This window comes from Bacillus rossius, chromosome 15 (assembly GCF_032445375.1).
Source record: "Bacillus rossius redtenbacheri isolate Brsri chromosome 15, Brsri_v3, whole genome shotgun sequence".
NCBI lineage: Eukaryota > Metazoa > Arthropoda > Insecta > Phasmatodea > Bacillidae > Bacillus > Bacillus rossius.
The window spans coordinates 45,265,879-45,286,568 of NC_086342.1; the positions used below are offsets into that span (position 1 = coordinate 45,265,879).

At 38.6% G+C, this 20,690-nt stretch overlaps 2 protein-coding genes across 4 annotated transcripts in view; one reads left to right on the forward strand and one right to left on the reverse strand.

The window, feature by feature from the left end:
* The first annotated feature begins 728 nt into the window (after positions 1–728).
* LOC134539563 (arginine-hydroxylase NDUFAF5, mitochondrial) lies at positions 729–1,895 on the forward strand. The gene has a single exon (XM_063381706.1). The coding sequence runs from the start codon at positions 796–798 to the stop codon at positions 1,834–1,836; it is 1,041 nt and encodes a 346-aa protein (XP_063237776.1). The 5' UTR covers positions 729–795; the 3' UTR covers positions 1,837–1,895.
* Positions 1,896–12,275: 10,380 nt separating this feature from the next.
* The window catches only part of LOC134539562 (E3 ubiquitin-protein ligase goliath-like), a 241,399-nt gene continuing 232,984 nt past the window's right edge, over positions 12,276–20,690 (reverse strand). For 2 of the 3 annotated variants that reach the window (XM_063381703.1, XM_063381702.1), the window contains one exon: positions 12,276–20,629. In XM_063381703.1, coding sequence (XP_063237773.1) covers positions 20,523–20,629 — 107 coding nt within the window. In that variant the 3' untranslated portion in view covers positions 12,276–20,522. The remainder of the gene's footprint in view (positions 20,630–20,690) is intronic. The other variant, XM_063381705.1, reaches the window with a different exon arrangement.

The window sequence follows — 20,690 nt, forward strand, 5'->3', positions numbered from 1 at the left end:
GTTTTCTTTAGCTTGCTTGTCCCTATATATTTTTGCTGAATTTGTTAGTTACTATCCCAACAGTGAAATACAATTCATTATGAAGTCTTTGTTTATAAGTTCTTAATATAATTAAAAAAAATTAATCATTGGGGGGAATGGGCTTTATATGAAAGCCACATGTGAATACTGCTTAAGACAACTGAGTGGCAAAGAATTTACAAGTAAATATTTACACTCTAAAACTTTAATGGAGAGAGTTCATAGAATGGAAAAAAAAACCCTCTATTGTTTCAAAAGTTTTTAGATATTTACAATTTTTAATTGTGTAATTTTGAAAAATTCTCTTTGAAAAGGCAGATTTTTAATTTATTGAAATTCTTTTTGTTATTAGTCTTTTATAAATGGTTTCCGTTGCGAAGTTGTTGACAATGAGAGTTGAATATATAATTCGAGAATCTTATACTTTAATTACATAATATTTTACGGTCTTTAATAAACTTTGAATGTGTTACATCTACCTTAACGAAGAACAATATTCAATCTTAAAGATTAAAAAAATTATTTTGTTTTCCTCTTGAAACCATTATGACGTTATTTAGTTTTTTTTACAATATTATAGACAGTATTTTTTGTGTAAACAATTATTTTTTTAATTTTGATATTACGACAACTTTTAAATTTATTTTGTTTTTAAGATTCTTTAATAATTTTTTAAGGATTAGATATATTTTAGGTATAAAAGGGAATATTTGCGGGGTTATAAAGAGTTTGGTTTCGCGAGTGTGGCCGCACTGCTCGTGCTGATGGCGGAGCATGGAGCAGACGAGGAGTGTGTTGTTGAGGTTATGTAGGCCCAGCTCGGCCCTGGCGCGGCGCCTGCACCTGGACCCGCGGCTCGCGCAGGCTGGGCGCCCCGCACCGAGCATCTTCTGCCGGCGCGCCAAGCTGCTGCAGCGCGAGCGAGCCGCCCGCGCGCCCGACGCGCCGCTCTACGACTACCTCAAGGACGAGGTGGGCGCGCGGCTGGCGGACCGCGTGCTGGACATCCGGCGGGACTTCGCGGCGGCGGCGAACCTGGGCTGCGGCCGCGGCCACGTGTCCCGGCACCTGCCCGCGGAGCGCGTGGGGCGGCTGTACCTGTGCGACGCCTGCGCGGGCTGGCTGGAGGCGGCGCCCGCCCCCGAGGGCGTGTCCGCGGAGCGCCGGGCCGTGGACGAGGAGGGCCCGCTGCCCTTCGCCGCCGCCTCGCTGGACCTGGTGATCAGCAGCCTGGCGCTGCACTGGGTGAACGACCTGCCCGCGGCGCTGGGCGAGGCGCATCGCTGCCTGCGCGAGGACGGGGCCCTGCTGACCGCCATGTTCGGGGGCGACACCCTGTACGAGCTGCGCTCCGCCCTGCAGCTGGCCAACCTGGAGCGCCGGGGCGGGGCGGCGCCCCACGTGTCGCCCTTCGCCCAGGTGCGCGATGTGGGCGCGCTGCTGACGCAGGCCGGCTTCACCATGCTCACCATCGACACGGACGAGCTGGTGGTGGGATACCCCTCCATGCTGGAGCTCATGGGTGACCTGAAGGGCATGGGCGAGAGCAACGCCGCGCTGCGCCGCGCGCTGCACCTGGGCCGCGAGCGCCTGGTGGCGGCGGCCAGCGTCTACGACCGGCTGTACGGGCGCGACGAGGCCGGGCGGAGGTCCGTGCCGGCCACCTTCCAGGTGATCTACGCGCTGGGCTGGAAGCCGAGCGCCTCGCAGCCGCGCCCGCTGGCCCGCGGCTCCGGGCAGGTGTCCCTCCGGGACCTGCACCGCCTGGACGAGATCATCCGCGACAGCAAGAAGGTGCCGCTGGACCCGGAGTAGCAGCACAGGGCATCCTCACTATCTGTATCATATATTAATAAAATATATAATAAAATATAGTTTCATGTAACGTAAATATTTCCCAGACATACTTATTTTCAATATTGTTTGTAGGTAATGAATAATTTCTCTCCATGAATAATAAATAAAATATTTTTTTTCTATTGTAGATATCATTGGTTTAGTGCATGGTTTGTGCAGTTACCTACGATATTTTGTGCAAGGGAGGAAGGGGACGGCATTGTCGCACCCTTGATGCCGTACCGTACCGTGATGGTCAGGGTTTTAAGCCAGGCTCAGGACAGATCCCACATCACAAGTGTGTAGGAAACACTTTAAACTATGCAGTACATTTTCAAAATGTAATTAAAATAAACATAAGAAAAAAATAAAAACTAGAAATTTTCACCACAGAAGAACAATCTTACTGTGCCACGACCCACTTGTAGTTTGCCTGCCCGAGCGCACATACAGGGGGCAGAGCTTTAGAAGAAGCCAAACTGCTCAAAATGTCAGAGTAGTATCTGTTAACAAAAATCACGGAGTTCTGTTTCCTCGTTTCGTTTTTCGACATTCATTTTTAGGTAAATGGAAAGGGCTAAAACGTGTGTTTTTAGAATAATTTTCAGATATAAAATCCTTGATAGCCCAAAGATTCTTAAAATGGCCCAAGGGCCTTGCATTACACCTGTATCTTCATTTCTTCGCCGTCTAGTGTTACGGTGTCCGCTAACATTTTAAGGTTGCCCCGTGTCTTGCGCTTAGAGGAGACATTGCGCTAGGAACACCAGCGAGCGTTGCATTCATCATCCCACCTCACCGACACAAATACACCCCTGACTGGTGGCCCCTTAACAAAGCAAGTATTGGCATAAGCCGGTATAAGCTAGGCCGGCTGCTGCCATTAGCGACATAGCCGGCTCGCAAAGTCCTTTATTTTGTTTCTGTAGTATCAGTGAAATAGAGAAATTATCTGCCATGATTATGATAAAGTACTACTGTAACTGCTGTTTGTAAACCTATATAATGTAAGTAGTGTGTGTGTCTTCTATGTGGTATGTATTGACAAATCCTTTATCCAAGGACATCATGTTCATAGTATGCATCAGCAGGCTGCAAATCATAAATAACGAGAATATACTAAACTTGCTGGAAGAACTCGTCATGAAATCACACCTTCAACGCTGATGTCATACTGGCAGGTGGCAGAGTGCTCCAAGGTGCTCCAAGGTGCTCCAAGGTGCTCCAAGGTGCTCCAAGGTGCTCCAAGGTGCTCCAAGGTGCTCCAAGGTGCTCCAAGGTGCTCCAAGGTGCTCCAGGGTGCTCCAGGGTGCTGTAATGCTCGCCCTGGTCCGCTGTGTCAGCTAGCGTTCATTATGTGATTCTTCACTTGTGAAGCATAGTGCACTTCCGACGTGCTGAAGTAAACTATTTCCCTTCATTACTGACAAAATTTTATGGTTTTATTAATATCTCAATTTCTTTTTTAAAATAAGAGATTTCGGTGTTATTTTTCTTTTTTTTTTCCATAAAAATAAGTGTATTATTCAACAAATATGAATTAAAATAGTTCTTAGTATTTTTATCTCCCTTTATCTGACACATTATAGCATTAAATCATTTAGTCCGAATAAGCATGTTTAAAACAGAACTACCGAGAAAAATTAATTGGCTAATTTATGTGTGTTTGAAAAATTTACGGATCATTAACGTCAAAACGTGTTCGTAAAAAGTGATGCAAGATCAAACAACGTTAATGTTAATTTTTTACTAACCAAGTACATTTTTGTACAAAATTCATGCTACCTAAATTACTTTTTATGAAGTTACTGTAATAAAAGAGAATATTTTTTAATTCGAGTTAAGAGTTGTCAAACTGCTGATTGATTTAATGTTTTAAATTATATTTTGGTGTTAAAGGAGGTATTAACTTGCACATCAGTGCTATATCGACATACTTTGCGGTGTTGTTTCGGTTTTTATCACAATTCACCATATAATTTTTTCTCTACCCATTAAGTAGGTATGCTAGCATAAAGAATTTTGAGTTGTAAATAAGTCTTTCAAATTATCTGGAATTTGTTGACCTAACGTTTAATAAATCAATGAATGCCGGCTGCACGCACGAAAAAGTGTCCCATTACGCTGTGTCCCGTTACGCTCATTGTACGCTTGCGCCGCATCTATCTCTTCCACTCGACTGTTTATAAAGTGAAGTGAAAAGTTAATGTGGTTTTCATTGCTTATTACAACAATTTTGGCAATAAAGGTTAATTATTCTTGCATTTTAAAAATCTGATTACTAGTATAATTTCAAGTATTTATTCTTTTATTATTAAAATAAAAATGATTCAATTTTATTCATAAAAGTATGCAATCATTTCATCAATGTTTTGTTATGGCGTCACGTTAAACTATCGTCCGTAAACCAACTTTACAGACAAACCAATTTTTTTAATAATAGTTTCAAACAGCATTTAACATTGTTGTCCGGTTATCGAAAAGGTGATAGAGAATTGAGTTGCAGGAATGGCTGTTACTGTTCAGCGCTGGAACAGAAGGTCTATGTCTGGCTTTGAAAAAGGTTTATTAACATTCTCAAATCTATCATCAAAAAAAATATTTTATTAATATGATACTCGTGATCTCAAACGTGGTGTTTGACACTGCTTCCTTATAACTATAACATTTGACTTATTATTACTTCAGGATACTCTGAAAACATGAACTACTGAAAAAACATGGTTTGCTTCGACAGAATACAATTTATTTGTACGTGTAACATGTATGGTCGACTGCTTAGCTTATACTGTATAGTGATCAATGAAACAAAAGTGTGTACTACCAAGAAGCTCTGTCTACATGCTACTCGTATTTTGCCTGCAGGTTATTGTCGTATAGACCGCACTAGATCGTGTGATGGTGAGATTGTCTCATCACTCAACCAGCCGCCAAGTAGTTTTGGAGTGACGGCAGTCTGAAAAGGTACCTATTCTGTTTCAAAAGCGGTTGCATCTCTCGCAAGAAGAAAAATAGTCCTACAGCACTGTTTCAGTTTGGACGTGAGTAGGGTAGGCTAGCTGGGGTCGTGTGTCCTGATAGGTTCACGTTAGATGGGACGGTTCTAGCATTGAATATATATAACTTATAGAAGTCGCGAGGGGATAGGATTTATTATTCCAATTTTCGGATCCAAAACTGAGGTAGTTGTTAGCTCCGCCGCTAGACAGCTCTTCTTTCCACAAGAGGGTACTCGTAGTTACCAGCTTCCACGCCAGAGCGCTGTAGCGTCGCTTTTTTCAAGGTCGTGCGCGTAATTCTCTGTTTCACTCTATCGAGAGGCGGTGCCTTTTGTTGAAATCCGAGCGCTTAGATATCGGCGGGCGCAACTGAATTGGAGGAGTACGGCCACCGAAAAAAAAAAAAAAAAAAAAAAAGTGCGGTTAAAAGATGCCAACATCAAAAATTAAGTTTTAATAATAAGAAAACTACAGAAATTTCTTAAAGCGTATCAGATTGGAATGTACAGTATAGTGTACATTCCCACTGACATTCGTGGTTCAGAATTTATAAAATGTTGTGTTAACGGAGTGGCGCATTGAGTAAAATGGCAAAACATAATTTGGAATAATTCTTGACAACGTTGAATGATTTTGGTAGCTATGAAACAACTATGGCTGCGATGACTGTTCAAACGCGTGCACGTGTTGTTATTAGTAACAGAAACTAATGGTATGATGTCATACTTTGTGGCTATGCAGTTTATAATTTTTTTAACATAAGATGAAGCATTTTTACATAATGTTTTGGTTGTTTCGTTATTCAAAATAAATAATCTTAAACGTTATATGGTGAATATTCCCAGTAGCGAATGACCACAAAAAAAATCAATTTTGCCAACATAGATCTGAAAAGTTAACGATTTACTATGTTAAGTTGCTTATAAATAAAGCACATTTCCCGGATCTCCAAAGAAAATAAGAGTGTTTGTTATAGCATTGAGTTCCCACTCTTTATATTCCTTGCTTTGAGGTTAGATACACAAGTTAAGCCCGGGCTACATTCGCAATAGCAAGCAAACAGCACAGACGCACAGAAGTTCAACATACACTATTAGATATGAGCTGCCACATTGGCAAATAGCACGCGCACAGAAAAATAGCACAGGATCGGCGCACAGAAAGTTCATTAACTTTTAACTTTTAGGTTATTTTCTGTGCGCGACCATGATGGTAGCCAATCAGCAAACAGTTTAAGTACTACTCGAGTGGGCTTATAAAATAACAATTGTCACGAAAGTATTGGTGCTCTTGACTTGAGTAGTTTGTTATTGTTTTCAAACACGCGATAACATAAAAATGGAAGGCACATTTGATAGCTTTTTGATAGCTGTAATAGAAAGTAAAAATATTTTGTATGACAGGGGATCCGCAGGATACAAAAATGAAGAAGCTAAATTAAATGCTTGGAAGTCTGTGTCTGAATGTGTTAAAGAAGCCGGATTTGAAATAAACAGTGATATATATTTTTGAATGCTCATTGTGTTTTGTACGTAAACTTTGAAATATTTAAAATATTTCTGGGTTTAACGAAAACCGTACCACAATAACAACACACGAATCTAAACAAACGTCACGTATGCCAACTTCAGTGACCAAAATTGTGAACGGGAGTTTTACATTTAAAAAACTTTTTTGAATGCTTCCGGTATTATTTTGTGTTGTGTTGTGCGTGAATGTAGCATCAAGCTCTGTGCTATCTCTGTGCGTGTGTGCTATCTGTGTGCTGTTTGCGTGCTATTGCGAATGTATCCCGGCCTTTATGCTCGTAAAAACGATGCGCAAGTATTTTGAATACAAATATATTTTCTTTTAATAACCGAAAGGTAAATATTATTTCCATGAAATATAATACAATTCTTTAAACACAGACAACATATAAGAGCTATTTTTTGTTTATTATTCCATCTGGCGTGATAAATATTATATTTTAAAAACTGTTTGTGGATTTTTAATATAAAATAAATATTTGTTTATGACATCAATTTAAGTTGTTCAAAAAATTCACTTTGGTATGAATTAAACCAAATTCATGTTATCCAGGGCACAAAATTAGAAACTACCAAAAAAGATTATTTACATTGCTGTTTTGTGTAAATCTGTGCACGGACTTAGTGACATATTTATAATTCCTCATTTTAGCAACCCATTTTAACAGAGAAAAATGATTTTATATTAAAAAATTATTATTTTAAACCATTAATTAGCAGGAAACATGTATGAATAATCTATTTAAATTTGCATTTGAACAGTGAATATTATTTTACAATAATAAATATTTTTATCATCGTATATTACTGATGAAAAGTTTGTATTTCCATCTAATCAGAAGTATTATGACACAGTTAATTAAATTGCTTTACAAGTTTTTATTCACATGAAAATCATTAAAAATTGGTTGGAAAGTTATATAAATATACAAAAACAAATCATTATACATACAATTTTATTATCTTAGTGGATTTAAATTAATGGTGTCCCAGTGACTACTGCGAAGAAAAAAGTCTTGCGAAAGGTTTCCTCGTAATTGAAATTCGTCAAAAAAAACTATCTCTCATTTTTGGTGACATTTCTGACAAGTGGTACAATGAAATTTGAGACTGGCAAATGAATGTTGTGAAGCAATAAACAAAATATCACATTCGTGAACTACAAATGCATAATTGTTTTTATTTTATAATAAAAGTGTATCTAATAACCCGTGGCTTTGCTCACGTAATTTCCGGGTATTGCTGATATTCTACCATTTTAAGAAAATATGTATTAAATTTCAAATATTTTTGAAGAATTATACACAAAGAACTGTCAAGTATAGAACATATTTAATAAATAAAAATATTTTTACGACTTATTTTTAATTGGTTTAGCGTAAGTCTATTTTAACTTTTATTTAAAATTAAGTACCTACCTTATTTTCTATCTCCCGGTTTAGTGACTTTGAGAATATATTTTTCCTTGATGAAATCTTAACTCTTTTCCATCTGACGAAGAAGCCAATTAAAAAATAAACTAAGACTCTCGCACTTATTGTATGTTAAGAATGCCATCGTTTTAAATTACTGTAATTTTTTTAGTTATAGTCATGCTTAGTATAATAACATAATATGCCTTATTACGCATACATTTCAGTATTCATGAAACCAGTGCATTTTTATTTGAAATGTAGAGCAGTTACCAAATTTCTTATCTCGCATATTGATCTTTTGGTATGGCTAGTATTACTTAAACTAAATTTTTGAATTTTCACTGATGCACTGTTTTCCCTTTTCTATGTGATTTAGAAAATATAGCAATATACGTAAACCAATTAAACCAAAATCATCCTGAATTTTTATTACAGAAAAAAGTTAATTACAAAAATTTTTAATGTGCGTATTTTAATATTGAATTTATATATATCTTGCCAATACTGATTTAGTGGGTTATATAATTTTTTTTATTTTTAAAAATAATATCTACCCCTTTTACTACTTAATAGATAACGTTGAATAAGAGAAGGTTGTTAAAGGTATGTTGATTTTCCTTGCCAATATCTAAAAGTAAATTTGCACAAACGCGAAATATAGTTTAAATAAGTATTTTACTTTTAAAATAAAACCATATTTTGAACGTAACACTGACTATTGGCCCAATACAAAGTTTTAATAGCTAATTTTCACTTCACTCGGGTACAGAATCCCATCATTCAGTGATTTCCGTGGCTAGCTTCTTTTGGGATTTCATCATTCTCAAACGACGGTAAGGGAAGCTCCTCTTCAAGGTCGCCTAACGATGTTGATAAGACCTGCCGGGTAATTTGAATCGTTGGTCTGGGATTTTCGAGGGGGGGGGGGGGGGTGAAGGATGATGTCACGACTGGGCTGGTTAACCTAGTTCTGCCAAATACCGCCAGGGGCGTATACAGCCGATACCCAGCGATGAAAGCGATCGCAGCGGCGGAGCTTGGAACTACAACAATTCTTCTAAGAAACCGGACAGAAAATTTAACCTGGGCTCGCGACTTCTATACATTATATATATTCAATGGTTCTAGCGATAGAATCAGCTTGAGAGAAAACTGTCAGGACAAAAGAAAAGAAGTTGGCTGTGTCACGGATTTCTTGTTGTATTTTCATGTTTGCCAGGGGTTTATTGGGGTGTTTGAGGGTATATAGTCCCTTTCCATTCCAAAATCCTAAAATATCTATCATACTCACTAACAAAAAGAAAGAATTGGAAAGCAAACAGCGTTAGAAGAGGTTCTACCACCCAATCATCATCAAAATGAATCATGTGTATGCTCCTGATATTTGATAATACCAGTCAGAGTACCAGTGTGTGTGAACGTAACCAGACAAATTGGATTTTATATTTCCTGTTTTTGGGTAAAACTTGTAGGTTACGTGCAGCGTCAGTTCCAAGTTAAAAGAGTTTTACGTAAGTAATGTAGTTTAGGATGGAAAAGTGAAAACAGGTTTCAGATATTCCATTGTGCTGCAAAGAACTCTGTGGAAGACTTGATGCGTATGGAAATGGATCAAGCTCTTGCTGACAGTGAAGCTACTAGAGACGATGAAAGGTGATGAGATGCTAATGGGGCATTGATGGATTGAATGGGTGGGATAAACGGAAATACCCTGAGGAAACCCTTGTGAACCACGACAGAATCTACATTTCCCTCTCGCGAGAATCCAGGTTTGACTCCGTCGGGAATTGAACCAGGGAAGCAGCAAGGGTTTTTACAACTTTTTAAAATGTTATGTTTAAATGTTTGGCTCATTTGTGATTTTGTTGTCACTAATGAGCCTACTGTTTCTCCCCTTATGACTTATAATTGACATGTAGACAGTTTCATGGACTTGGTTGTAACCAGTTTTGACCAATGTTACGAATGCATGCTCATCACTGGGAATTCTGGTTCAAAGCAATTTCTTGGACGTACGCCTGTGCAGTTCGTACATTTGCTGCGTTGCCCAGGTTTTTGGTCGTATACCTGCATTTACTGTTGTTGAAATTGTTTCGACGTTGTTAGCCCACTGTTTTCGTCTATGCTGTTATTATTATTATTATTATTATTATTATTATTATTATTATTATTATTTTTAATGACTAAATTCCTTCCACGGCTGTCTGATATCCAGAGATTGAAAGTTTTCGTTGGCGCTGTCATCGTTGTGTTGCCCATAACATACTGTTTAGGTTCATCGTTGGGTTTATCTACTTGTCGTCAGCTGATTATAGGGTTGTTTTCTGTTGGTTTATGTTTTCACCGGAAGTCGGTGTGTGTGCGGCGCCTGGTTGCTCGTGAACTGCCGGGCCACGCTGACCTGCGAGACCTCCGACACCAGGACTCGTGTCGCTAGCTCGGGAGTTCCCGAGTAGTCGCGATCAAGCCAGGGTATTGTTCCTAGTCAAGGAGCGGCCGGTGAGACTTGAAGTTGTCGTCACTCACTGGGAATATTATTCCTGATGTGATCACACTGGAGCGAGTTGCAAACTGCCTAGAGGTCCAAGAGAGACTATAACTGCCGCATCTCTCTCAGTGAAACCTCATCACAAAGTTCCCCATGTTAAAGGATTTTCTATTTTAAGAGTATGTCTACGTATTTTTACAGTATTGCGAGATGTTTTACATTCGATAACATTTCGCCATAACACTACTTTCATTGCTAAGTATCCAAACTGTGGGTTTTCCAGGTACAGTGTAATGAAATACCTTTCACGATCGTGTTCGTAAACAGTAAATTGCAGTCGGCACTGCACGAGGTGGACAGCTTCCCCAGGCTCCCGCGGAGGGCAGGGACAGCTTCACCCCCGGACGGGAGCTGGCGAGAAGCCGACTCATTGCAGCGAGTCGCCTTCTTCCCTGCGCTGTGATTGGTCTGCCGCAAGTGCCCGCTAGCGTGAACTTACAAAATGTTCACAGAGGATAGCACACACACCTACTAAATGGAGAAAAGTATATTCACACTGGTAGACACTTTTTTTGACGTAATCTTATAAATCGATGAACGCCGGCTGCACACACGAAAAATTGGCACGTTCCGCCTGAGCCGAGCATGCAAGAACCGGCCAACCACAGTGCGAGAAAATCTTCCATAATATCAAACAGGTTTAAGTGGGGCTTTTCAAATAATTGTTCGTGATTATATTTAAAAAATTATTTAAATTAAATTTGCAAAAACTGTAAATAATATTTGAAAATTAAAAAGTATGCAATTTTTCATCAACGTTTTGCTATGACGTTATGACGTAAAATTATTGTCCGTAAACCGACTTTACAGACAACCCCCCCCCCCCCCCCTTTTTTTTTTCCCTTCTCTTTTATGCCAGTTGCAGCTTTTTTTCTTTTCTTACAACTATTTTCTTATAACTATGACTCTGCTTCGGCTGCGAACTCGTTCGTGGTTGTTGTCGAGAAGGCATAGCGATCGTTTGAGGTGTCGGAGCCCCCCGGGGTTCTAGTATCCGAGATCAGCTGTCCGACATAGTTACGGAATGGTTCATGATGCGAACATAAAGCCTCTCATGAGCAAGGCAACTCCTACCTCCTTGTGGTACCGCTGGTGTAAAACTAACAGGAGCTCTGCCGATAGGTTGGGGAGCAATCCCTGTGGTCATTCCCTTGAGCAAGGAGTGATCCTGACAAGGGCTTGGGGGTCAGGTTGGGAACCAAGAGGGCCCCTCTGCGGTCTCTGACAGGAGTCCTGGAACGCTGGCAATCCGCACCAGGACAGATGGTCTAAGACTGCAGAGTGTGAAGAAGCCTTCTCCTGTCGCTGGAAACCCTTGCCTAGCCTACTCGTTTACTCTCTTCGGAGAGGTTGCCATCCGCCACTGGAGGACAGTGGTAGGCGAGAGGTTCGCAGGCATGCATTGTATGCGCGGTTGTGTTCGGGCTAAGGACCCGTCGCAACTGGCTCACCCATCCTTCCTAGAAGTAACACGAAGCCTCGGATGGGGGCGGTCTCTGTGACGGGCGCCCCCGCTCCCCGGACACGGGCGCAGGATGACGTTCCTTGCGCCCACGATGTCCCACAAGCACATCCTGTGGGGGAGGTTGGAGAGAGGCTGTTGTGTCACAGAAAATAACAACTTTCCTGTGATCGTCGCCACAGCCCTGAATATCCACTTCCATAGCCAGAAAAATACATTTGTCTTTGGAGGACGCACCCTATGTCTACCCTTCAAGGCCTCAACTAATGTGTGTCGTTACCATGTAAGGAGCCTTTCCTTGTGCTTACATGAAATGTTCAATTTACTTCACACACATTTTTCTCGTGGTGGTAAAACATACTGTCACAGCTGAAAATTTTAACATTTTATTTGTACATAATATTACCCCAGGATCAATAGTTTTGGAATGCTTTAAACATTTGTAAAAAAAAAAAAAAAATCAAATTTTTCTTCCTTATAAAATGTATTATGTATTTAATATCTTAAGTACATTAATTTTAAATAAATACAGTTTATACAAAACATTTCTTTTTACAAATACATACACTGACAGTTCATTTACAAAGACATCAGCAATCATCACCGTTGACAAGACAGCTCCGAGTATTTACGGGTAGTAGGTGCAGACACTCCTTCAAAAAAAGACACGCGTGACTCAGGATAAGACAGCTTGAACTGGCCTATTACATTGAATCACATTTTCCGAGTGTACACTCTTACCCCTGTGTGATAGCAGATTGTCCACATTATGTTTTAATCTGGAACATCGTAAGAATAACAAGTTTGAATGTTCCAACTTTGCCAAAGTGATATTATAACATTGACTTCACTGATCTACGTAATTTTTACTGTAGATGAACATGTTCTTTCTTCATTAAGAAACCAAACTAATTACAACTTTTCGATTCCAGGAAGTTGATGTTCATTCACAACTTAAATAATGTAGTGGAACAACCAGAAAGTAGCTGTGTTTGCAGATTTTGACAATGTGTGGATAGCGAGTGACACAATCATTTAGTAAGTTCCATGTTGCTATTTATTTTTTCAAAAAATTTGTATTATTTAATTGTTATTTTTTTTAAAATCTCATTTACTTCATAATTTAATTCGGCACACACATGCAATGTGCAACTGTTACAAACGCTGCCACAATAAACCACGATCAAATAGTGTATAACGAACAAAGTTGGTATTGGCCATCACGTCACTGCTGTGTTTGTCAAGTAACGTTTGCGAACATTTTACATGCACACCAATTACATGTGTTAGCATTTAAAAAAGAAAAAAAAGGTGGCAGGATAACCTGATCAGATTGGGAGATAACCTTTTACTTCTCCATTGTAACAGCATTGCCAAAAGTGTGACTTTTAAACACTCGACTTGGTGGAAAAATCAGACTGAGCACATTAATTTTTAAAAACATCTGCTATTCTGAAAGCTTCACTTAACCGTAACATCTCCCCTTTATAACGAGGGTTACTCCCGACTGAATGCGCCATGGTAGCTCATCTTCGGGTAATGGATGATAATTCTTGTGACATTGTAATAGGTGTGCTTGAACTATAACCAAGAATTACTGGCTGGATTCCCGCTCTTTACCATATTAGCTGGTGCTGTAAAAACTTTAACGATAAATATCATGTAATCATCAGCCATGCTTTGTTTAGGTAGTCAGTGCTTAAGGTGTGAAGGCTGTCTCTTTCTCTCTCTGTCGTACTCTCGCAAAAAGCACACAGGTGTGTGTTGAGTGTTTCAGGTGCTTTGACACATTGTGATCCTACCACTATACAGCATAATATCACTTTGTAGGGGTGTGCAGTATAGAGTATTCTGTAGAGGAATTTGAAACTTATTAAGTGATAGCCATAACAAATATCTTTAACCCCTTCAAATTGCAAAAAATAAACTTTAGAAACACAATTGTAAAACTGGATTGAATTAGGAATAACATTTGGTCGATACCTAGGACATTAGAGAGGCCGAAGGTTGAATCGGTCAAACGGAGCAACGATGGTACGTGTAGTTGAGGGAAACCTCAACAGATCACTCTATCGTCTACCACATTTTCCACTCGTGAAGAATTTGGGTGAGACCTCGCTGGGAGATGTAGGGTTTTAAAATGTTTCCCAAGTGTGATTATGCCATTATCCACAATTCTTAATCTTTCATATACAACATTTTATACTACAGTCAGCATGGATGGTGTGAAGCGAAGCTTTGGCAAGACCCCTTGATTTCTGACATAATGTTCAGATTATGCTAATTATTCCCCAGCTTTTTTAAAATTTTTATTTTAGGAATGAAAAATTATGGGACACACAAAAACTTATGATTCTGATATTACTTAATGAGGAAATAGTTTTATGTTATTGCAGAAGTATATTCTCACACATACCTCTGAAAACATTCTGCAATATTAGACACAGTAATAATAGATACATTTTTTTTTTACTCTTTTGCATCAATTTTTTCATGCATTCAGGCTTGGTTTTCTTCACAAATTGGACAGATTATTTTATCATTCATAACATAACTGATACATTGTATATAATTAAGATACAAATTTGCTATCATCTATTTCGAAGTACTTAAATATTGAATTAATTTTGTATTATTTGGGGATGTGCAGTTGCTGTTGACGTCTCACTGTTTTACTGGCAATTGTGTGCTTTCTGGTCTAATAATTAAATTATGCTATATTTGGCTAAACATGGTTTATTTAGTTATCTTTTGTCGTTTACTCTAATCTTTTTTTCAAGCAGCTCACCAGAAGAATTTGAAAGTTTTTGAGTGATTATTTTTTTCTTGGTAATGTTTGTATTTAATCTCAAATGTTGTCAGGTTTTTTACTTAAATTTAATTGGCTGTTTTTGAAAAATTAAAAGGAAACGCAAGGACTGGCGTCGGACTGTGTGGTTCGTGGAGGTCTTCGCAGCGTGGCAGCGTGTGTTCGGAGCTACTTCTACACGACTCCTGCACCGGCGAGCAGGGATTGGCTGTTGCCCGAGGGAGAGACGTGTGACGCAGGCCACGTGCTGGCGACTAGGAAGGCAATGGACGGCTCTTGTACGTTTCTACATTTTTATATTTATTTCTGGCGGGTTGGGAGTACGGCGCTGGACGTTAAGGTGTTTGTGGTGGTAGTCATCTACTCATAGAATGTTTTTAACAAAGAGCTTTGAGTTTTTTTTTTTAAGTTAAGCCTGAACGTGTTCGCAAAGTGTCGATAAGGTTAACTGGTGCCGGGTGTGAACAACTTTCCAAATTTAACCGTGTTAACGTTGCTGTCCACTTACCACTGTTTCATGTTCAGCAGTTTGAAAAATAAGCTTATATTTATAGCAAGTTGCAGTATTGTGGCACGGACTTCAAGAAAACAAAATTTTCGGGTAAATTTATAAACTTGATTTTTTAGTACTGCGCTAGCAATATTTTTTGCGGCCTGACTTGTTATTTTTTGAGCTTCGTGTTTATTAATAGCTATAATAATAGAAGCTACACCTTTATAGTTTGTTTATTTTGAAGAAAAGGACGGACTTTTTCTTCTCGCACATTAATGTTATTTATTTATCATGATTACTGGTCATCTTCAGTGAGTAGATTTGGTGAGTGACATCGAAAGGTATGCCATAATAAAGATAGGTGATAGCAAAACCTCGCAATATACAAACTGGGGATGTTTTATTTCACCCCTTTATATATATATTAAGGTTATGTTAAAAAAAAAGTATTATTTAATAATAATATTTTTTTTTTTCCTGCAGAAATGTTATGTGCAAATTTTGGATCCTACTTAGTTTTTTCTGTATATGTTTAATGTTGGCTTGTAAAGTTAGGAATTTTAAGGTAATTATATATTTTGTACCAGCAGCGATTCTTTTTGCAGAATTTCAGAGCAAAAATACTTTTTTGTAATGAGGTTAATAGTTTAGCCCTGGACCTGGCTGTAGTTATCACGTTGCTTTTCCTCTGCAGTGTTTTTGAAACTGGTGGCCCCTAATCAGGAGTTATTGTTTTTTGTTTTAAGAAGTTTGATTTTTATTTTTATTTTGCATCGTGTTGTATTGACTCCTGGCCGAATGTCAATATTGTGTTGTCTTGCCCAAATGAAGGCAAGAAGGCATTGCATTTCAATGACTTACTGGGACTACCCCAAGGGAATTGTTCTGTCTACCAGTAGGCCTGCCAGCCGAATACCTGCGTATGTCCACGATTGCACTATTTTTTAATTTATAATTATAATTATTTTCTATTTAGCCTATGTTAACCAGTTTATGGAAAGATTTTTATTTCAAAACAAAAATGGGTTCAAACCCATTTATTCTATGTTTATTTTTGTTATCCAAGGTTGAAAACTAAGTATATATGTAGTTGAGTTATCCATCAGCATAGCTACAAGAATTTTTTTCTTTTAATATGTTTATAAGAAAGAAACTGTATGAATATACTAACTCGTCGATAGTTGGAAGGCCTGGATGTGTGTAGTCTTTTCTTCTAATATAAATATGATTGATTATAAGAGTTATGTACATGTAAAGAGTATACCCTGTCCAATGCCCCCCTCCTCCAATCTTAATCCAGAAGACTTATCCTAATACTGAACATTAGCTACTTGGCTACACACAATACTAAATAGTTTTAGTTAAAATGCGATGCTACCAATTTTGCAAATCTATGATATGGGTACTGCGACAAAACATGCTTTCTTTAGTTTTTTCCAAGTAAAGTATTTGTATAAAAACAGATGTGAAAAAAGCTTTGGTAAAGGAACTTGATATAAAGTTGGTATCTTGTACAGTATGGCCAATTAATGTATCATCTTCCGATAGTCAAGTATATACTAACCTAACATTTCTGTGAATTTAACGAGTGTCTAAAATGATAATTTAACAGAAAATTTAATATTTGCATATAACACTTTGTCCACGTACCCCCCCCTTTTTTTTTTATTGTACATGAACTAATAATTTTATAGGAACTGACATTTGTTTATCAAATTCACAATTTTTGTAAATATTTTTCTGCACTTTACTTATGCTTTTTTTACTGGATGCTTAGAAAAAATACCCAACCTCTAAAGTTTTGACTTAACAGAAAAACTGTGACATTGTACAGCATTAAGTTGGCAAACTTATCTCCTGGTTTGCAAAACCAACTAAAGGAAAGAACATGACCAGTGTGTGACAACTATCAAAACTTGGAAAAAACTGACATATAACTGAAAGACTGACAACTGAACGTTATTTTCCTGTCCCCATATACAATCCTCAATTACATTGCCTTCGATGAATCTACAAATGCCATAACAAGATCAAAAGTGAGGGACGATATAATATATTGAAAAAGAACTGAAGATTAACGCGTTTCAATCTTGAACAGAGGCACTAGATAGTCATCATTATTACATAATAAAGAAGAAATAATAATAATAATCATTTATCACCTGAACCCTCGCTTGTTGCCAGCCAAATTATTACTTGCAGGATGCTCGAATCAATTCCAGTATGCTGAAAATGTTTTTACTCTGTTGAAAATGACTAATAAATTATGGACTTAATTACCCCTGCTAATTTCATTTTCCTCAGTTATCTAAAAGCTAAGAAACCCACATTCAATAAACAATACTATTAAATAATAATTTAAAGTTAAATACATCAGTTATAATGTGATCATGAATTCTAACACTTTTTATGAATTTGCAAAAGAACTAGTTCACAATGGTAGCGCTATCTGTTTCAGTTTGGAACACTGCTGGGCATACAACGGGTTATTTGATCTGTCGCCTGCTGCTGGGAAATACTCATGGGCAAAAGGAAAAAAAAAAACACATTCTGTAAACAACTTCCCGTTCCACGCATTCCGGTTTATGCTGAAATATCCATGTCAGAATTATTGTTCCTTGGGCTGTTATTTGTAAGCATTGTCTAATTTTCCTCTGATGTGATATTTATGAGCCCTCTGTCATTTGGTTGTTTTCAGTCTCAGACATAGCTCTGGCTGCTACACTCGTACAATAAAATGCTGTAAAGAAGCAAATTGTCATAAAATAAGTAATAAATTGTAAAAGTCCAGCCAGAATTGCACTGATTACTATTCATGCCATAGATATGTTACTTTTGGGTTCCTAGTTCAGAAAAAGATTTTTTTTAATAAGTTTGATATTAAATTCACTTCAAAGAGAAAGTTTTTGCACCGGACCCAACCTGCAGTTTGAATGTAATGCATATTTTATTAGATAATATGAAGGCATTTTTAATGAATTTTAAAATAGTAGAATATAATCCTCCATGTGATTTTGTTTTAATATGCATTTTCCCAGTCACACTGCAATATTGCCTTATTGTTAACTAATACGTTAACAGCGTGGAGCCAAAAAATAATATAGCAGGAATGTTTCATTTACGTATTACATCTCAATTAATTTTATTATGCGTATTGAAGAGGCATAATAATAACAACTTAAAACCTGCAAAAGCGCTCTTATGGAGTGGACTTTAAAGAAGGGGCGAGGTTGCCTTGAGCCAGCGATATTGTCCATAGCAACCGAACACTTGTTTAAACTGATTAGGTTTTTAAAAATATAATGTGCTGTAAAAGGAGCTCAGAACCAGTTACGTTTGAAATGCAGTGCTCGGTCCTAGGCTATATTTCCGCAGGCTGCCGTGCACGAATACGTCTGTTATTGAAACTTGCGAGACACCTGGGTTACAAAGCTGTTTGTAATAGCTCGGAAAACAGTTTAAAAAAAAAAAAACTGAAAAATGAAAATAGACAAGTCACTGCTCAATCTCTGCAAGACAACACTCCTGCACACTTTGAGAACTTCAAATACGAGGAAACAAGTCACATCATGTTTGTTACACATTTGCTTAAGTAGACACCTCAAATTACCGAAACTACTCAGCACTGCGAATACTGTAATGCAGTCTTTCACAGTCTGCTGATCATTTTGACCTGGGTATTTCTTTGGGAACATTTTAGCACAATACAAGCACAGAATATGTTCTTTGGGTCAATACTAAAAAATCATAAAATACAAATAAAATAATTTTGAATAAAACAGTTCAAAGTCACAAATAAATCTGCAAATGTTAACAAATATTTTTACTTTTATCATCTAGCTACAAGTAAATGTGTTTATAATCTCTCAAATTGTAACAAAGAATTTTACCTTGAACTGCAGGTATTTATAATACAGTCTTATATAGTAATTAAGTCATTGTTATTGGTCAAATACAACAGCAGTTTGACCCATAATGGCACAAATTCCTGCCTACCACATTGTCATGATGTTAAGTACCAATCATGATGGATAACAGATCAATTTTTCAATAAAATATTTGTCATATTCATTTCACAAGGGTAACAATCCCTGAGCGAAGAGCACTCCTAGCATAATGACTCAGACTGAAACTTATCAATTTGGACTATACTACATTTTACTCACTCTTTAATTGTGTGTTTTTTCTCAAATATTCTTACGAAACACTGTAAAATCTTTGTCATGAATCATGACCATAAAATTTTGGGTTACTTTCTTTTTGGCCAATGGTAAATATTGTAGGATTTAGTGTTCTAATTCATGTTGTCAAGTCAAACAAAAAAAAAAACTGCTTCAAAGAAAGTAGTTGTCCATGAACAAATAACCAGTTTTTTTTAATATATATATATACAAGACTAAATCTAACTCACTGGTCAAACAAAGGCGAAGTGCTACAGTCTATAGTCATTAACAAAATTGTGACTAAAATACTTTTTAACTGTATTCGTAACAGAAAGTTGTATGTAAAATGAAAAAAAAAGAAAAAAAAGCGGTAACTTAATCAATGTTAACCTTCTAGCTATCATAAATTATAGTCTACACAAAAATACAGTAACGTTTTGCTCTTCTAGGTTGTCGGCTGTTCTCGGAGAGACCAAGTAAAGAACCTCCACTCAGTAGCGACACTAACATCACAGATGACGCTGTCTTTAGTATTGAAAGACGTAGCTACGCATTACGGACAGTCATCCTTTGATTCAGCACGTTCGTTGGGTGGCGTTCACTCCGGCCGACGAGCGAACGTGCCGAATCCCCAGGTCTCCTGCGGGGACGCTGCCTAATACCTTTGAATATATATACTGTATAGAAGTCGCCAGCCCAGGTTAATATTTCTAATACGGTTTTGAGGTAGTTGGTTAATTCACCGCCGCAATCGCCACCATCTCTAGGGCATCGACTTGTGGTGGTCCCTAGCGGACAAGTGTCGAACTCTTCAAACACCCCTTCCCCCTCCCGTTGAACGACCTCGAGCTGCAGTGAATGATGGGTGGAGGGGTGCGGGGGAATGACAGCGGGCGACAGTGCTGCACTCTAACGTGTAAGTAACAACTAAGACGATACAGGGCGTTACGGCAGCGCACCTGCAACGGTGAAGTTCCCAAGCTGCTCATCGTACGCTCCTGAAAAACGTAGAGTAAATCCTATGCACTCGCGACTTCTATACAGTATATACATTCAAAGGTGGCGTTCACTCCGGCCGCTGGAGCGGTCGCGGGCGAACGTGCCGGGATCCCCGGGTCTCCCGCGGGGACGCTGCCTAATACTGACGCGCAGTCCGGGGAGCACGGCCGAGCTGAGAGGAACTCCGGCGCGACGGCCGGCTTCGTCTCCCTCGACGCGGCGGCGAGGGGGGTGGGGGGGAGGGTGCATCAACACGCGTCGCCCGCGCGGCGGCTGGGCGTCGACGCGCAGCTCTCCAGCTCGCAGTCCCGCGCGTTGCTCAGCTCGTCGTCCGTGCCGGCGTCCGCGCGCGAGCCTGCACAGTCCGGCCAACCACGCTCGCACCCTTCACACATCCCACAACACAGCCGCACAGG